General features: G+C 38.4%; 1 protein-coding gene across 12 annotated transcripts in view; it reads left to right on the top strand.

Moving 5' to 3' along the window:
* PCNX1 (pecanex 1) overlaps nucleotides 1-19,670 on the top strand; it is a 205,555-nt gene that overhangs the window by 30,252 nt on the left and 155,633 nt on the right. For all 12 annotated transcript variants that reach the window (XM_054447422.2, XM_054447430.2, XM_063651749.1 and 9 more), the window contains exon 2: nucleotides 8,785-8,993. In XM_054447422.2, coding sequence (XP_054303397.1) covers nucleotides 8,785-8,993 — 209 coding nt within the window. The remainder of the gene's footprint in view (nucleotides 1-8,784; nucleotides 8,994-19,670) is intronic.

Consider the following 19,670-nt stretch of genomic DNA (forward strand, 5'->3'; position numbering starts at 1 on the left):
TATTCTCTTTGAAGCAATTGTGAATGGGAGTTCATTCATGATTTGGCTCTCTGTCTGTTATTGGTATATAGGAATGCTTGTGATTTTTGCACATTGATTTTGTATCCTGAGACTTTGCTGAAGTTGCTTATCAGCTTAAGGAGATTTTGGGCTCAGAAGATGGGGTTTTCTAAATATACAATCATGTCATCTGCAAACAGGGACAATTTGACTTCCTCTCTTGCTAATTGAATACCCTTTATTTCCTTCTCCTGCCTGATTGCCCTGGCCAGAACTTCCAACTCTATGTTGAATAGGAGTGGTGAGAGAGGGCATCCCTGTCTTGTGCCAGTTTTCAAAGGGAATGCTTCCAGTTTTTGCCCATTTAGTATGATATTGGTTGTGGGTTTGTCATATATAGCTCTTATTGTTTTGAGATACATCCCATCAATACCTAGTTTGTTGAGAGTTTTTAGCATGAAGGGCTGTTGAATTTTGTCAAAGGCCTTTTCTGCATCTGTTGAGATAATCATGTGGTTTTTGTCTTTGGTTCTGTTTATATGATGGATTACATTTATTGATTTGTGTATGTTGAACCAGCCTTGCATCTCAGGGATGAAGCCAACTTGATCGTGGTGAATAAGCTTTTTGATGTGCTGCTGGATTCGGTTTGCCTGTATTTTATTGGAGATTTTTGCATCAATGTTCCTCAGGGATATTGGTCTAAAATTCTGTTTTTTTGTTGTGTCTGCCAGGCTTTGGTATTAGGATGATGCTGGCCTCATAAAATGAGTTAGGGAGGATTCCCTCTTTTTCTGTTGATTGGAATAGTTTCAGAAGGAGTGGTACCAGCTCCTCTTTGTACTTCTGGTAGAATTTGGCTGTGAATCCCTTTAGTCCTGGACTTTTTTTGGTTGGTAGGCTATTAATTATTGCCTCAGTTTCAGAGCCTGCTATTGGTTTATTCAGGGATTCATCTTCTTCCTGGTTTAGTCTTGGGAGGGTGTATGTGTCCAGGAATTTATCCATTTCTTCTAGATTTTCTAGCTTATTTGCGTAGAGGTGTTTATGGTATTCTCTGATGGTAGTTTGTATTTCTGTGGGATCGGTGGTGACATCCCCTTTATGATTTTTTATTGCGTCTATTTGACTCTTCTCTCTTTTCTTCTTTATTAGTCTTGCTACCAGTCTATCAATTTTGTTGATCTTTTCAAAAAACCAGCTCCTGGATTCATTGATTTTTTTTGAAGGGTTTTTTGTGTCTCTGTTTCCTTCAGTTCTGCTCTGATCTTAGTTATTTCTTGCCTTCTGCTAGCTTTTGAATGTGTTTGCTCTTGCTTCTCTAGTTCTTTTAATTGTGATTTTAGGGTGTCAATTTTAGATCTTTCCTGCTTTCTCTTGTGGGCATTTAGTGCTATAAATTTCCCTCTACACACTGCTTTGAATGTGTCCCAGAGATTCTGGTATATTGTGTCTTTGTTCTCATTGGTTTCAAAGAACATCTTTATTTCTGCTTTCATTTCGTTATGTACCCAATAGTCATTCAGGAGCAGGTTGTTCAGTTTCCATGTAGTTGAGCGGTTTTGAGTGAGTTTCTTAATCCTGAGTTCTAGTTTGATTGCACTGTGGTCTGAGAGACAGTTTGTTATAACTTCCATTCTTTTACATTTGCTGAGGAGTGCTTTACTTCCAACTGTGTGGTCAATTTTGGAATAAGTGCAGTGTGTTACTGAGAAGAATGTATATTCTGTTGCTTTGGGGTGGAGAGTTCTGTAGATGTCTATTAGGTCACTTGGTGGAGAGCTGAGTTCGATTCCTGGATATCCTTGATAACTTTCTGTCTCGTTGATCTGTCTAATGTTGACAGTGAGGTGTTAAAGTCTCCCATTGTTGTGTGGGAGTCTAAGTCTCTTTGTAGGTCTCTAAGAACTTGCTTTATGAATCTGGGTGCTCCTGTATTGGGTGCATATGTATTTAGGATAGTTAGCTCTTCTTGTTGAATTGATACCTTTACCATTAGGTAATGGCGTTCTTTGTCTCTTTTGATCTTTGTTGGTTTAAAGTCTGTCTTATCAGAGACCAGGATTGCAACCCTGCTTTTTTTTGTTTTCCATTTGCTTGGTAGATCTTCCTTCATCCCTTTATTTTGAGCCTATGTGTGTCCCTGCACATGAGGTGGGTCTCCTGAATGCAGCGCACACTGATGGGTCTTGACTCTTTATCCAATTTGCCAGTCTGTGTCTTTTAATTGGAGCATTTAGCCCAATTACATTTAAGGTTAATATTGTTATGTGTGATTTTGATCCTGTCATTATGATGCTAGCTGGTTATTTTGCCCGTTAGTTGATGCAGTTTCTTGCTAGCGTTGATGGTCTTTACAATTTGGCATGTTTTTGCAGTGGTTGCTACTGATTGTTCCTTTCCATGTTTAGTGCTTCCTTCAGGAGCTCTTGTAAGGCAGGCCTGGTGACAAAATCTCTCAGCATTTGCTTGTCTGTAAAGGATTTTATTTCTCCTTCACATATGAAGCTTAGTTATGGCTGGATATGAATCTGGGTTGAAAATTCTTTTCTTTAAGAGTGTTGAATATTGGCCCCCCACTCTGTTCTGGATTGTAGAGTTTCTGCCGAGAGATCAGCTGTTAGTCTGATGGGCTTCCCTTTGTGGGTAACCTGACCTTTCTCTCTGACTGCCCTTAATATTTTTTCTTCATTTCAGCTTTGGTGAATCTGACAATTATGTGTCTTGGAGTTGCTCTTCTTGAGGAGTATCTTTGTGGCATTCTCTGTATTTCCTGAATTTGAATGTTGGCCTCCTTTGCTAGATTGGGGAAGTTCTCCTGGATAATATCCTGAAGAGTGTCTTCCAACTTGGTTCCATTCTCCCTGTCACTTTCAGGTACACCAATCAGACATAGATTTGGTCTTCTCACATAGTCCCATATTTCTTGGAGGCTTTGTTCATTTCTTTTTACTCTTTTTTCTCTAAACTTCTCTTCTCACTTCATTTCATTCATTTGATCAATCACTGATACCCTTTCTTCCACTTGATCGAATCGGCTACTGAAGGTTGTGCATGTGTCACGTAGTTCTCATGCCATGGTTTTCAGCTCCATCAGGTCATTTAAGGTCTTCTCTACATTGTTTATTCTAGTTAGCCATTTGTCTCCTCTTTTTTCAAGGTTTTTAGCTTCTTTGTGATGGGTTCGAACATCTTCCTTTAGCTCAGAGAAGTTTGTTATTACTGATCTTTTGAAGCCTACTTCTGTCAACTCATCAAAGTCATTCTCTGTCCCTTTGTTCCATTGCTGGCGAGGAGCTGCATTCCTTTGGAGGAGAAGAGACACTCTGATTTTTAGAATTTTCAGCTTTTCTGCTCTGGTTTCTCCCCATCTTTGTGGTTTTATCTACCTTTGGTCTTTGATGATCGTGACGTACAGATGGGGTTTTGGTGTGGATGTCCTTTCTATTTGTTAGTTTTCCTTCTAACAGTCAGGACTCTCAGCTGCAGGTCTATTGGAGTTTGCTGGAGGTTCACTCCAGACCCTGTTTGCCTGGGTATCACCAGTGGAGGCTGCAGAACAGCAAATATTGCAGAATGGCAATTGTTGCTGCTTGATCCTTCCTCTGGAAGCTTCGTCTCAGAGGGGCACCCAGCTGTATGAGGTGTCAGTCTGCCCGTACTGGGAGGTGTCTCCCAGTTAGGCTACTTGGGGGTCAGCGACCCACTTGAGGAGGCAGTTTGTCCATTCTCAGATCTCAAACTCCATGCTGCGAGAACCACTGCTCTCTTCAAAGCTGTCAGACAGGGATGTTTAAGTCTGCAGAAGTTTCTGCTGCCTTTTGTTCAGCTATGCCCTGACCCCAGAGGTGGAGTCTACAGAGGCAGGCAGGCCTCCTTGAGCTGCGGTGAGCTCCACCCAGTTCGAGCTTCCCGGGGGCTTTGTTTACCTACTCAAACCTCAGCAATGGCGGATGCCCCTCTCCCAGCCTCGCTGCTGCCTTGCAGTTTGATCTGAGACTGCTGTGCTAGGAGTGAGCAAGGCTCTGTGGGCGTGGGACCCTCCGAACAAGGCGTGGGATATAATCTCCTGGTGTGCTGTTTGCTAAGACCATTGGAAAAGCACTGTATTAGGGTGGGAGTGTTCCGATTTTCCAGGTACCATCTGTCACGGCTTCCCTTGGCTAGGAAAGGGAATTCTCTGACCCCTTGCACTTCCCGGGTGGGGTGATGCCCCGCCCTGTTTCGGCTCACACTCTGTGGGCTGTACCCATTGTCCGACAGGCCCCAGTGAGGTGAACCTGGTACCTCAGTTGGAAATGCAGAAGTCACCTGTCTTCTGCATCGTTCATGCTGGGAGCTGTAGACTGGAGCTGTTCCTATTTGGCCATCTTACAACTAAGAATTTTAAACTCAACTCTTTACAGGTCTAACATATTTTAACAATAATTTTAAAAGGTGTTTTAAAATAACTTAAGACCTTATCAAATTGCATTTGTAAATTTAGTATTCATTTTTAAGGTTTTAAATTATCTGACAAATGTTTGCAAGTTGAGAGGCTATAGAAAAAACAAACTCTATTCTCCTACTATGCTATCACAGCACAGAACACTTCTGACAGCAGATTTGTGGGGGTGTCCCCACACACCAAGCAGTCAACCAATTTCTGCAGCAGGTGCTTCAGCAGATACCAGCTGGGTATCCTCCAATTCAATTCAATTCTGACACTGTCTACCTGGAGATATTATTAATACAAAGGATACAAATGAAAAGTTGCATGAGGCAAGGCATGTGGGAAGGGCCCTGGAGCTTCCATGCTGTCTCTGGGCATGCTACCCTCCAGAAACCTCCATGTGTTAGGTATCATGAAGCTCCTGAATCCAAGCCTTTTGGGCTTTTATAGAAGCTTCATTATGTAGTCATGATTGATTACATCATTTGGTGATTGATATGGTTTGGTTTTGTGTCCCCACTCAAATCTCACCTTGAATTGTGATAATCCCCACATATCAACTGCAGGACCACGTGGAGATAACTGAATCATGGGGGTGGTTCCCCCATGCTGTTCTTGAGATAGTGAGTTCTCACCAGATTTGATGGTTTTATAAGGGGCTTCCATCTTTGCTGGGTACTCACTTCTTTCTCCTGCTGCCCTGTGAAGAGGTGCCTTTTGCCATGATTGTAAGTTTCCTGAGGCCTCCCCAGCCATGCAGAACTGTGAGTCAATTAAACCTCTTTTCCTTATAAATTACCCAGTCTTGGGTATTTCTTCATAGCAGCCTGAGAATGGACTAATACAGTAAATTGGTACCAGGTAGTGGGGCACTGCTGAAAAGATACCCAAAAATGTGGAAGTGACTTTGGAACTGGGTAACAGGCAGAGGTTGGAACAGTTTGGAGGGCTCAGAAGAAGACAGGAAGATGTGGGAAAGTTTGGAACTTCCTAGAGACTTGTTGAATGGCTTTGACCAAAATGCTGACAGTGATATGGACAATGAAGTCTAGGCTGAGATGGTCTTAGATGGACATGAGGGACTTATTAGGGACTGGAATAAAGGTGACTCTTGCTATGCTTTATTAGCAAAGAGACTGGCGGCATTTTGCTCCTGCCCTAGAGATCTGTGGAACTTTGAACTTGAGAGAAATGATGTAGGGTATCTGGTGGAAGAAATTTCTAAGCAGCAAAGTGTTCAAGAGGTGACAGAGCATAAACGTTTGGAAAATTTACAGCCTGATGATGCAATAGAAAGCACCATTTTCTGGGGAGGAATTCAAGAAAGCTGCATAAATTTGCATAAGTAACGAGGAGCCAAATGTTAATCACCAAGACAATGGTGAAAATGTCTCCAGTGCATGTCGGAGGTCTTCACGGCAGCCCCTCCCATCATGAGCCCAGAGGCCTAGGAGGAAAAAATGGTTTCTTGGGCGAGGCCCAGGGCCTTGCTGCTTTGCACAGTCTCTGGACTTGGTACCCTGCATCCCAGCTGTGGTTAAAAGGGGCCAATGTGCAGCTCAGCCTGTTGCTTCAGAGGGTGCAAGCATCAGGCATTGGTGCCATACATGTGGTGTTGGTCCTGTGGATGCACAGAAGCCAAGAATTGAGGTTTGGGAACCCTTGCCTAGATTTCAGAGGATGTATGGAAGTGCCTGGATGCAGCAGAAGTCTGCTGCAGTGGTGGAGCCCTTATGGAAAACCTCTGCTAGGGCACTGTGGAAGGGAAATGTAGGGTTGGACCCCCCGCATACAGAGTCCCCACTGGGCATGGCCCAAAAAGAGCTGTAAGAAGAGGGCTGCTTTCCTCCAGTCCACAGAATGGTAGATCCAACAGCTTGCACCATGTGCCTAGAAAAGCCACAGACACTCAGTGCAAGCCCATGAGCCAGCCAGGAGGGGAGCTGTACCCTGCAAAGCCACAGGGATGGAGCTGTCCGAGGCCAAGGGAGCCCACGTCTTGCATCGGTGACCTGGATGTGAGACATGGAGTCAAAGGAGATCATTTCAGAGCTTTAAAATTTGACTGCCCTGCTGGATTTTGGACTTGCATGGGGCCTGTAGTCCCTTCGTTTTGGCCAATTTCTCCCATTTGGAATAAGTGTATTTACCCAATGCCTGTATCCTCATTGTATCTAGAGTAGGACCAGATGGAGATAATTGAATCATGGGGGCATTTCTGCCCTTCAGTTCTTGTGATAGTCAGTGAGTTTTCATGAGAACTGATGGTTTTATAAGGGGCTTCCCCCTTCACTTGGGATTCATTTCTCTCTCCTGCTGCCCTGTGAGGAGGTGCCTCCTGCCATGATTGTAAGTTTCCTGAGGCCTCCTCAGCCATGTGGAACTGTGAGTCAATTAAACCTCTTTTCTTTATAAATTACCCAGTCTTGGGTATTTCTTTATAGCAGCATGAGAGTGGACTAATACAGTGATCAACTCATCCTACAGCCCCTCTTCCCTCCCTGGAGGTTGAGAGTTGGGACTTCAGTCCAACCCTCTAATCAGGAGGTTGGTTCCCCTGGAAACCAGCCCTGGCCCCTGAGGCTACCCAGGAGCCCCCAGGCACCAGTCAAGCTAATAGTGAAGAAAAAGACACCAGTTTGGAGATTCCAAGGATTTTAAGAGTTTATGCCAGAAAATGGGGATGAAGACCAAATATGTATTTCACAATATCATACAAGTACTCAACTCTTCCAAATCTGATATTTATGCATTTTGTAAACTTCTAAATATATTTCCCAACTTAAAATTATAAGCCCAAACCAGTTATTCAGTAACATTTTAAGTTGGAATCACAAGTTTAATTTTTTAGATACATTAATATGCAGGACTTCTTAATCCAAGTATTTAAAAATAACAAATATTTAATATATACCTATTATGCCCACACTCAACACAAAAGTATTAATTTGTGGACTTTATGTTTTTCCATCCTAATTTCAACCCACACTCTTTCCCTCTCAAAAAAAAATTTTTTTTTTTAAAGAAACTTTGATCATATCTGTATTCTAAACCTGCGTGGCTCATCAAGACATTTTTATTTTTGTCTCAAGTGATTTGAGGTTAACTTTTTTTTTTTCTTTTTGAAATGGAGTCTCACTGTGTTACCCAGGCTGGAGTGCGGTGGCATGATCTTGGCTCACTAGAACCTCCACCTCCCAGGTTCAAGTGATTCTCCTGCCTCGGCCTCCCAAGTAGCTGGGATTACAAATGCCCACCACTACGCCTGGCTAGAGGTTACTCTTTTAAAGCCAATTTGGGGTCATGTTCTCAGATAACTGAGATTGAATCTTGTGAAAACGTGGGGTCTAGAGCTATAGATGTCTGGGTGATTTTTCTCATGAAATTGGGATAAGTTGAGCCTAGTTGTATTACCTCTGCCAGTAGTGACTCTAGGCCTTGCCTTCCCAGTGAGCTGGTCTCCAAGCCTGCCACCTGTGGACTCAAGTTCCCCATCACTGAATCCTCCTGTGTGATGGGCCTTCAGCCCCACACCCAGGATGTTTGGCTGACTTATTTTATTTAATCTGTTACTTGATTCTGTTCTGTGTTCTTTTATTCTATTTGTTTGGCAGGCCACAATTTTTAAGTATTTTAAATGTTTAACTATTTTAAAATAAAACCCACCTGGATTTTGCATGTCTTCCATATCTTACCTAGTTTTACAGTCACAGTTCTAAGGTCATTCTCATGACAGTTTTAACTTCCAATTTTCAGGAATACAAAGAATGTATCCTAAAAAATGGTTGCACAGAGCCCATAAACAGGCATTATATTTGGATCACAACCTTGATTTCTTCACATATACTGTAATGTGATACCTTTGTTCTCCAATTGTACAATAAGGCTTTTGGCATGGACAGTATACCTGTGCTGTCCAGTGGGAATGTAATGCAGGCAAGCCATATATATCATTTAACATTTTCTAGTAGCCACATTAAGTAAAAAGAAACACATGAAATTAATTTTAATAATGTTTTATTTGACCAGTATAATCTAAGTATTATTTCAACATGTAATCAACATAAAAATTGCGATATTTTACATTTTTTTATATTGAATCTTTGAAATGCAGTGTTTATTCTTACTTTACATCTCAGTTCAAACTAGCCATATTTCAGTTACTCAGTAGCCACATGTAGTTAGTGTCTTTTGCATTGGGCATTGAAGCTGCTAAGTTTTGCAGCTTAGCGCTAGTAACATAGTTGTTGCTTTGTGTGTAAATGTGTTTATTATTTTAGATACAGATTTATCTAATTGAATACAATATAAAATATTTTAAAATGTATTTCCTTATTTTCTTTCTCTTAAAGGCCCTTCCTTCTACCATGATTATAGTAGCAGTTTATTGTCCTGTGATAGCTGCTGTTTTCATTGTTCTGAAGATGGTCAACTATCGACTACACAGAGCACTTGATGCTGGAGAAGTTGTAGATAGGACTGCAAATGAGTTCACGAATCAGCGAACCAAAGCTGAACAAGGCAACTGTTCAACCAGGAGAAAAGACAGCAATGGACCGAGGTAAGGAAACCTATATCATTGATTGATTGTAATGATTTAGATTGTGTTATCTGTATGATGATGTGATTATTATATTGTACTTGTTTTCGTTATATGGTTTTAAGGCAGTGTTAGATCTTACCACTGTAGATACAATGGTGGGTACATATTTTAATATTAGAACAGAGCTAAGCTAACTGGCGTGTTTGGGGGATTAAATCAATATTCTTGGCCTCAATACTAGACAGGTTAGAACAGTACTGTTGCGGGAAGACAGGGACCCCGAACAGAGGAACTGGCTGAAGCTGTGGCAGAAGAACATAAATTGTGAAGATTTCATGGACATTTGTTAGTTCCCCAAATTAATACTTTTATAATTTCTTACGCCTGTCTTTACTGTAATCTCTGAACATAAATTGTGAAGATTTCATAGACATTTATCACTTCCTCAGTCAATACTCTTATAATTTCCTATGCCTGTCCTTTAATCTCTTAATCCCGTATTCTTCGTAAGCTGAGGATATATCTCACCTCAGGATCCTGTGATGATTGCGTTATCTGTACAAATTGTTTGTAGAGCACGTGTGTTTGAGCAATATGAAATCTGGGCACCTAGAAAGGGAATAGGATAACAGCGATTTTCAGGGAACAAGGGAGATAACCATAAAGTCTGACTGCCTGCGGGCTGGGTGGAACAGAGTCATATTTCTCTTCTTGCAAAAGCAAATAAGAGAAATATCGCTGAATTCTTTTTCTTAGCAAGGAACAGTCCTGGGAAAAGAATGCATTCCCAGGGGGAGGACTCTAAAATGGCCACTCTGGGAGTGTCTGTCTTAAGCAGTTGTAGATAAGGGATGAAATATGCCCTGGTCTCCAGCACTGCCCCCAGGCTTGTTAGGATTGGGAAATAACAGCCTGGCGAAATTCTAGTCAGACTGGTTCTCTGCTCTTGAACCCTGTTTCCTGTTAAGATGTTTATCAATGACAATGCGTGCACAGCGGGACAGTGAACCTCATCAGTAATTCTAATTTCGCCCTGGACTTGTGACCTTGCCCTGCCCATTTGCCTTGTGATATTTTATTGCCCTTGAAGCATGTGATCTCTGTGACCCACACCCTATTCATACACCCCTCCCCTTTTGAAATCCATAATAAAAACTTGCTGGTTTTGTGGCTCAGGGGGCATCACGGAACCTGCCGACATGTGATGTCTCCCCTGGACAGCCAGCTTTAAAATTTCTCTCTTTTGTACTCTTTCCCTTTATTTCTCAGACCAGCCGACACTTAGGGAAATAGAAAAGAACCTTCGTTGAAATATTGGGGGCTGGTTCCCCTGATAAATACACTACTGTATGATAGTTACTTACGCTAGAGACCAAAACCAGCAGCCTAAAGAAATTATTGAGCATGGCTTATACATCTCAGCATTTATTTTTATTTACTCATATAAATAAAATGTATGTGTTTGTATATACACATGTATATATAGATATATGTATATGTGTATATATACACGTGTATCTGTGTAGATACACACACATACACATGTATATACACGTATATGTGTGTATATGTATATACACATATACGTGTATATACATATACACACGTGTATATATGTGTGTATATGTACATATATACACACGTGTGTATATATGTGTATATATGTACATATAGACATATATACACACGTACATACATACATGTATATACACATATATCTACACACACCTGAAGCAAATTGTGATATTTTACTTGACATTTATAAGTAATATACTTTACTTAACCTGTTGTAAATATCTTTCAATTGTATATTCTTACCTTAGAAACTTACCTTAGAAACTTAGCTGTTTCTTTCCTAGATCTTTGTAAGACGGACTTCTTAGGATTCAACTGTGATTGGATGTCAACTCCTCCTGGAGGCTTTCCTTTCCCATCCCGGCTGAAGTGATCCCCCTGTTGCTCAGTCACATTCTGTAGCATGACCTTGGCCTTGCCCACTTTCCACTTTACCTATTTGACAGAAGTGTGTACTTTATTCATAGTCAAAAGTTTGTGACCTTACACAAAATAATAGGTACCCCTAATATAACTCTTGGAAAAGTATTTTTGTGAACACTTGACATACTTCAAAACAATTTTAGCAGGCACATCCTGTTATTATCCCTGATTTACAGATGTGGAAACCAAGTTGAGAAAGATCAAATAATCTAAGCAGTTGTTTCCACTGAGCATAATATGAAATATTTCAGACATCAAGACATAAATAATGTAACAAAAAGTGGGCACTCCTCTGTTAAGACAGGTGATATTTCCATATATTTTCCAGGGCATTGAAAGCCTTTGTTTATTCCTTATTCTTAACATGAGTACCCTGTTTGTTAATTAAACATATATTTTACCCTCATAATTTTTGTTTATTGCCTTAATCACTATCTGAAATTATCTTAACATTTATTTGCATTGATGAACTTCTTGAAGGTAATGACCTTATTTTTCTTATAAACTGTTATATTCCCAGTTCCAAAATCAGTGTCTGGCAATGATAGGTAGGTACTCAGCAAATATTTGAAGTAGTGAAAACAATTATTCTGTGATATTATGTTTAATGATGCACAGTATCTCATTATGTTGATGTATTTTATCCTATTTTAAATTATATCAATTATTTTGAAATTTAAATATTAGATAACTGCGATGTTTAAATTTTCAATGATTAAATGTTTTACCATAGTTTTTCAGAGGTGGAATTACTAGAAATGCTATGCACATTTTTAAGTTTTCCAATATGTATTGCCAAATTCCCAAGATTTTACCATTTAATGACTATGACCAGAAATTCAGCTGCCTCTTTTTTTTGCACGTTTGACAGCTCTTGAGTATTTAGTATTTTGAAAAACTGTGATATCTTATTGTTTAATATGTAAATAAATTATTGTTTAATATTCCCGTTTTTGAATTACTAGTGAAATGGAGGTATTTTTCTTATTGCCATTTATATGTGTTATTCTGTGAACTGTATATTTTTCTATTGGTGGATTTTTTTTTTTGCTATTGATTTTGGGACTTTTTTTAAACAAAAGATATTAGCTCTTCTGTGTCAAATAGTCTTCCTCAGTTTATAGCATTTTATTTGTCAGTGTCTTTATATCCTGTAATTTATTTTTCTGTGGTCCAATTTTGTGTGTTTGTTATTTCTGTTTTTGATAACGTTTTCTAAGAGTTTCCTTCCCTCAAATTATATAAATATACAATAAATTAAGATCTTTGTATCTACTTTCAGTATTTTTATCATTTTACTTTTTACTCTTAAATTGTTGTCAGTTTGAAAACATTTTAACTTAATTTGTTTAGGTTTGTTTATTGCAACACTGTTCATTAAGTAACAAATTTTTTCCCTGTAAATTTAGATGCTTTCTTTTTCATGTAGTGTACTGTATATACTTATGTTAGTTTCTGAACTTAGTTTTCTGCTTTATCTTTCTGCCTTTTTTCATTTATACCATACTGTTTTTATCATAGTGGCTTTATAATATGTTTAATACTTAGCATTGTGAGTGACTCCAGTATTTTTCTTTTTTGATATTATTTTTTTTTTGGGGGGGGGTTTGTTTGTTTGTTTGTTTTGAGATGGAGCCTTGCTCTGTCGCCCAGACTGGAGTGCAGTGGTGCGATCTCAGCTCACTGCAACCTCCACCTCCCAGGTTCAAACGGTTCTCCTGCCTCAGCCTCCCAAGTAGCTGGGATTACAGGCGTGCACCACCATGCCCAGCTAATTTTTGTATTTTTAGTAGAGACGGGGTTTCATCATGTTGGCCAGGCTGGTGCTGGACTCCTGACCTCAGGTAATCTGCCTGCCTCGGTCTCCCGAAGTGCTAGGATTACAGGTATGAGCCACCACACCTGACCTTTTTTGATATTATTTTGATTATTCTCGTGCATATACTTACTTTTGTGAGATATCTTCATGTGTGCTTATCCTCCAAAAAATTTCATTAGAATTTTGATGACAATTCTATTAAATTTGTAGAAACTCAACTTTTAAAATAGGGATATAGATGAGAGATTTCCATTTATTTTCTTATGTTTTTATTTATCATCTCTTTATTCACTTATCTTTTATGTCTTATAACCTTTCACATTTTTTAAATGGTTTCTGTACATTTCCTAGGCCTATTCTATTTCTGTTAAGAAATGCATACTCGTACATTGTGGATAAGCAAACAGAATGTAGACTTCACACTCAGTCAGCCAAGGCTTCTTCATTGTATGACATTGGAGAAGCTACTCAAGCTTTTATGAGCTGGCTTTCTTGTCAGAATGATGAGGAAAATAATGGAACTCTCTCATAGGATTATTACAATGAATAAATGAAATAATATATAGAGCGTTCTTAGAATAATTCCTGACACATGGTAACACTTGATAATTGTTCTAATTATTTCTGGATATTATATATATTTGTCATTGCTTCTGAATTGTTTTTTCCATTTTCTTTTACTTTAAAAATTTTTTATTGTGAAAAATGTATTCCAAACACTATGTTAGCAATAATCAAGTGACTACTTCATTACCTACCACACAGCTTAAGAAATAAAACATTATAAAAATACTATATAAGCTTCATGACATTCCTTTCCCATTTCATTCCACTTTTCCCTTCAGGAGTAACCATAATCTTGAATTTTTTGTGAATAACTCCCTTGCTTTTCTTTATTGTTACACACTCTTTGTAGATATTCCTGAATATATTTATTTATTTTTGTCTGCTTTAGGACATCCTAAGACAATCATACTGTATGCATTTCTGTATGAGAGATTTTTTTTTGCACAGTATATTATACTTTATTGACTCACACATGGTGATGTTTGTAGCTAGAGTTTATTCATATTGACCTACATGTAGTCTGCCACTGTAAGAATAGACCATAGTCTATTTATTCATTCTTCTATTTATAGCCATTCAGATTATTTCTAGTGTTTTTTGTCTTGTGGTACATGTGTATATCTAGTTTATGTAAGCTGGTTTATAGGGCATTTTCATGTTCAATTTTATCAGGCAATTCCAAGCTGTGTACCAAAATGATTTTACCAGTTTATACTCTCACCGGTAGTGTATGAAGGTCCTTATTGTTCACATCTTCATCAACATTTGATATTGGTAAACCTTAAAAATTTGCCATTCACATAGCTATTGATTTGGGATTTAAAAAAAGAAAATTGGCTGGGCAGTATGGCTCCTGCCTGTAATCCAGCACTTTGGGAGGGAGAGATGGGAGGACAGCTTGAAGCCAGGAGTTCCAGATCAGTTTGGGCAACATAGCGAGACCTTGTCTTTACAAAAAATAAAAAATAAAAAAAATTTTAGCTAGGTATGGTGGTGCGCACCTGTAGTGCCAGATACCTGGGAAGCTGAGGCAGGAGGATCACTTGAGACCAGGAGTTCAAGAGTTCAGTGGGCTTTGATCACACCACTGCACTCCAGCCTGGGTGGCAGAGCAAGACCCTGTCTTGGAAAAATTTGCCATTCATGAAGTGTAAAAGGTGTCTCATTGTGACTTTCAGTTAACTTTTCTGATTACTACTGAGGTTAAGCATTTTTTTTTTTTATATATGGTCCATTTAGGTTTTTTCTTTTTTCCAGTGCTCATTTATGTTTTGTTTCATTTTTCTTTGGAGCTGTCTTTTTCTTAATGATTAATAGGAATTTTTTTTTTTATATATTCATGCTATTCCTTTATTATGTATATATTACAGTCATCTCCCACTTGTGGCTTGTCATTTTGCTTTCCTTAAAGTTTCTTATGATTATCATATACTCTTAAATTTAGAACGATGAAATTTGCCACTTTTTAATAATCAGGTTTTTTGTTCTTTGTGTTTTTTTCTTTTCTTTTCTTTTTTTTTTTTTTTAATGAAATGGAGTTTCACTTTTGTCGCCCAAGCTGCAGTGCAGTGGCACAATCTCAGCTCACTGCAACCTCTGCCTCCTGGATTCAAGCGAGTCTTTTGCCTTGCCTCCTGAGTAGCTGGGATTACAGGCATGTGCCACCACACCTGGTTAATTTTGTATTTTTAGTAGAGTTGGGGTCTCACCATGTTCGCCAGGCTGGTCTCAAACTCCTGACCTCAGGTGATCCACCCACCTCAGCCTCCCAAAGTGCTGGGATTACAGGCGTGATCCACGCGCCCAGCTAGCATTTTTGTGTCTGAATTATTTTCTTCACGGAGACCAGAAAGGTATTCTGTAGTGTCTTTTTGAAGTTTCATGTTTCTTTTGTTTTCACATTTCAATTCTACCCAAAGTTATTTAAGTCTGTAGTATCAGGTAGGTTCTTAAGGCTTATTTTTTTCTTTATGAATCTCTGATTTACCCAGTATTTGTTAAGTGGACTATCTTTTCCTTAGTAATTTGCAGCACTATCTATGGCATAAGCTAAATTTTCATTTCTGGTGGCTTGTTTCTGGGCTCTCTTTTCTGTTCTGTTGATCTGCTTGCCTGTGCCATTACCATACCATCCTTATCAGCTTTAAAACATGACTCTTGATAGCCAGTGGGGTAAACCTCCCACCATATTCTTTTTTAGGTGAGACTTCGCTGTTCTTGGCTCTTTGATTTTTGATGTAAACTTTAGAGTCTGCTAGAGAAAGTCTACAGGAACTTGGTATTTTTATTGGAGCTACACTAAATTTGTAGATCCCTCTGCTGAGAATTTGCATCTTTACAATATTGAGTCTCTCCATTTATTTAGTCTTTTTAAATACCTTTCAGTAATGGTTTTTCATTTTCTCCATTAAAAGGAAATTTATGATTTTATAGTATTTATGCTAGTATAAAATATAATTTTGTTTTTCCCCCTGAAATGTCACAATTTATTTTGTATCTAGCAATCTTGTTAAACCCCCTTATTAATGATGTTCCCTTGTCTATATGATCACAATTATTTCTTACTTTCTAGTCCTTATACTTCTTGTTTAATTTTTTTCACTGGCTAGGATATCTAGCACATGGTTAAATTGAAATATTATTGGTGTACATCCTTGTCTTTTTTCTAATCTTTAATATTTTTAAGTTTCACTATTAAGTAAGAGCTTTGTTGTAGGTTTTTGTTTTTGACATCTCCTTTCCTCACCCTCGCACTTGTGAATCTCATGTTCTGTTCTGAGGAAAAGAAATGAATAGGAAAATAAATACTTGTATATCTAGAGCCTATCACTGTGCGTGGTACATTGTGGCTCTCAGTTTGTTGTGTGAATGAATAAATATAGCAGAACTACTTGAGCTTTATGGTTTTCATTGGTCTCTCTTTTATGTGGTACAGCAGGTAAAAAATGGTTCAATCTTTTAGAGAAAGAATCAGTCACTAATTTTTTTTACATTTCTAATGCTTCAGGAAGTAACATTGAATTTTAGGATTTGAATACAAACATTTGAAGAAAGATCATGGTTTCTGTATGTTTCTCATGGCAGTAATGCTTATGATATTGTAAACTACAAATCAGTTTAAACTGTATGAAGCTGGATTTTAGGTTGTTTTCTGAGAGAGATTATTTTGTTTAGGAACTTTGTTCCTGTGAATATAGGAACTTTGTTTTTATCTATTCTTATTTTTATGAGCATCATTTTACTCCACATTTACAAACTTGGTATTGTAATGGTGTTGCAAAGTTTCTGATCAAAGCCTGAGCATGAGCAATAAATATGATACTAATAATCAACAAATTAGTTTGTGAAGACTTCTCGGTAATTCAGATTAGATCTCTTCTGCTTTTCTGCCTTTCCCTGTACCTGGTTTGTTTTTTTTCTTAACAGATGGGGAAGTTAAGGCATAAAGGTAGATATTGCCTGAATTTGGTGTATTGCTTACTGCAGTAGACCACTTTGCTACTGTGAGAATTATAAACTACTATGCTTTCCAGGTATGTGCTGAAATCTCCATTGCTGCAAACCTGCAAGTCTTGCCAATAAAGAAAACTCTTACTCAGCTATTTTATATGTTTAGCTATATTTAGAACATCTACAGCTTGGCTAAGAGTTTTACTTCTGAATTTATAGAGAAGAAAGAAGTGCAGAAATTTTACTAGAGGGTTTTTTTTTTTTAAATAAAAACACCTGTTCATTTTTTCTCTTCATCATTTTTATTCCTTTGATATTTCCTTTCTTTCCACACATTGTTGTTTGTTGACCATTAGTTCTAAATCATTATTTCTCAACTGGGGGTTATTTTGTCCCCCAGGGCACATTTAGCAATGTCTGGAGCTTTTTTTGGTTGTCACATTGAGGGGCTGCTGCTGGCATCTAGTGGGTAAAGGCCAGAGATGCTGCTAGCCATCCTACAATGCAGTCAAACATTATTTGCCCCCAAAATGTCAGTAGTACTGAGTTTAAAAATCCCTGCTCTAAATAATGGTGTTTACTTTCGGTTTTGACCTGGAAAGAGACTAGTGCCTATTTGGTATAAGGCAGTATGTTTTCTTAGAAAGAATGAGGGCCAAGCGCAGTGGCTCACACTTGTATTCCCAGCACTTTGGGAGGCCAAGGTGGGAGGATCCCTTGAGGCCAGGATTTTGAGACCAGCCTGGATAATACAGTGAGACTCTGTCTCTACAGAAAATTAGAAAAAAAAAAAAAAAAAAAAAATAGCCAGATATGGTGGCATGGACATGTAGCCCCAGCTACTCAGGAGGCGGAGGTGGGAGGATCACTTGAGCCCAGGAGTTTGAGGCTGCAGTGAGCTATGATTGCACCACTGCACCCCAGCCTGGGTGACAGGGCAAGACCCTGTCTCTTAAAAAAACAAAAAAAGCAAGAATGTGGGCTTTAGAGTTTCACAGACCTGGTTTTTGAGCCTTATCTTAGGCCATGCTGGCTATGAGTACCTGTATTCAAGTGTATGGGAAATAAAGAAAGAACAGATATGGTAACTTATTTGCAGAGTGCTGAGGAGGTATTATTTCTGTCCTCCCCTCCCACGTGAACTCCAGGTACAGTGACTCAGTTTATGTTTCATTCCTCCTCTGAGACCTTAGGCAAGTTTTTTTGCCTTTTGGTTTTCAGGTTTTTCAACTGTAAGAGGAGAATAATAACTGTAAGAGGAGAATCATATCATAAATGTTAGGGAAGGTTTCATCAGAAAATGCAAATAAAGCACATACTGCTATGACTGGATATAATAAGTACTTAGTAAATATTTGTTTTTATTATATTATTATTATTATTATTTTGAGACAGGGTCTTGCTCTGTTGCCCAGGCTGGAGTGCAGTGGTGCAATCATAGCTCACTGCAGCCTTTACCTCCCGGGCTAAATCTCTCTGCTCACCTCAGCCTCTTGAGTTGCTGGGAGTACAGGCACGTGCCACCATGCTTGGGTAATGTTTCTGTAGAGATGGGGTTTTGTCATGTTGCCCAGTCTGGTCTCGAACTCTTGGGCTCAAGTGATCTGCCCGTCTTGGCCTCCCAAGTGCTAGGATTACAGGCATGAACCACACACCCAGCCTGTTTTTATGTATTAGTAATAATAACTGTATGTTCAGATTGTAATAATTTGGACTTGCTATCAGAAATGATGTATAAAACTAGGCAAGATTATCCATCAGTTGATGACTGGATAAACAAATGTGGTTTATCCATAGTGTGGAATATTACTTGGCTATAAAAAGGAATGAAATACTGATGCATGCTATGACATGGATGAACCTTGAAAACATTATGCTAAGTGAAAGAAGCCAGACACAAAACATCACATATAATTCCATTTATATAGAATGTCCAGGACAGGGAAATCTGTAAAGACAGAATGTAAATTAATGGTTGTCTAGGGCTAAGGAGGATGGAAAGGGACGGGTAGTAATGGTTAAAGGGGTTTGTTTTTGAGGTGATAAAAGTGGTCTAAAATTGGCTTTGGTGGTGGTTTCATAATTTAATGAATATGCTAAAAACCACTGAATTATACAGCTTAAAAGGGTGAGCTGTACGATATGCGAATCATATTTCAATAAAGTTGACATATATGTATGTATATGTGTGTGTGTGTGTGTGTATGTATGTGTGTGTATATATATAGAGAGAGAGAGACTAGGCAAGATGACGGCTGTCCTCTCCTTTCTGTGTTATTTCTTAATCTGTACCTTGCTCTCCATCTTCTGATTTCTTTGGATCTCACTTAGAGGATGCATTCTAGTGGAGAAACTGTAATATTGCTGAATATTTGAATATTCATTACTAATTTAGTGTGGTGATAGTGCCTCTATATACACACTTAAAGTTTTTCCAATTTAGAAAAATTTCTCCTCTGGCCTACATAGCTTGTACGAGTTAACACCAGACAGCTTATAAACGTGAACATGTTCTACATTTCTCACACATGAGTATTTGTATACTGAATTGGCCATATGTTTACCTGAGTTCCAATATATTTTATTTTTATGAATGGATAGTAAGTTAGAAAGCTAGTTTTCTTTGTTGAACCTTAGTTAGCTGACTGTAGTCAATGGCTTAGAGTTAGGAACCTATTAAGCAAACAGGGACATTATAATTATGAGATCATTGGTAATAAAAACACACTAGAGTTCAAACTGCTATAATGTTAAATACTTAAATGGAAAATTATATATTGCTTATATCTTTTGATTGCAGCTGTCAGAATACCCAAAAAAGTTTAAGGGAATTTACTACTCACATTACTGAAAGTCTGCAT

Source organism: Pongo pygmaeus, chromosome 15 (genome assembly GCF_028885625.2).
Source record: "Pongo pygmaeus isolate AG05252 chromosome 15, NHGRI_mPonPyg2-v2.0_pri, whole genome shotgun sequence".
Lineage (NCBI taxonomy): Eukaryota > Metazoa > Chordata > Mammalia > Primates > Hominidae > Pongo > Pongo pygmaeus.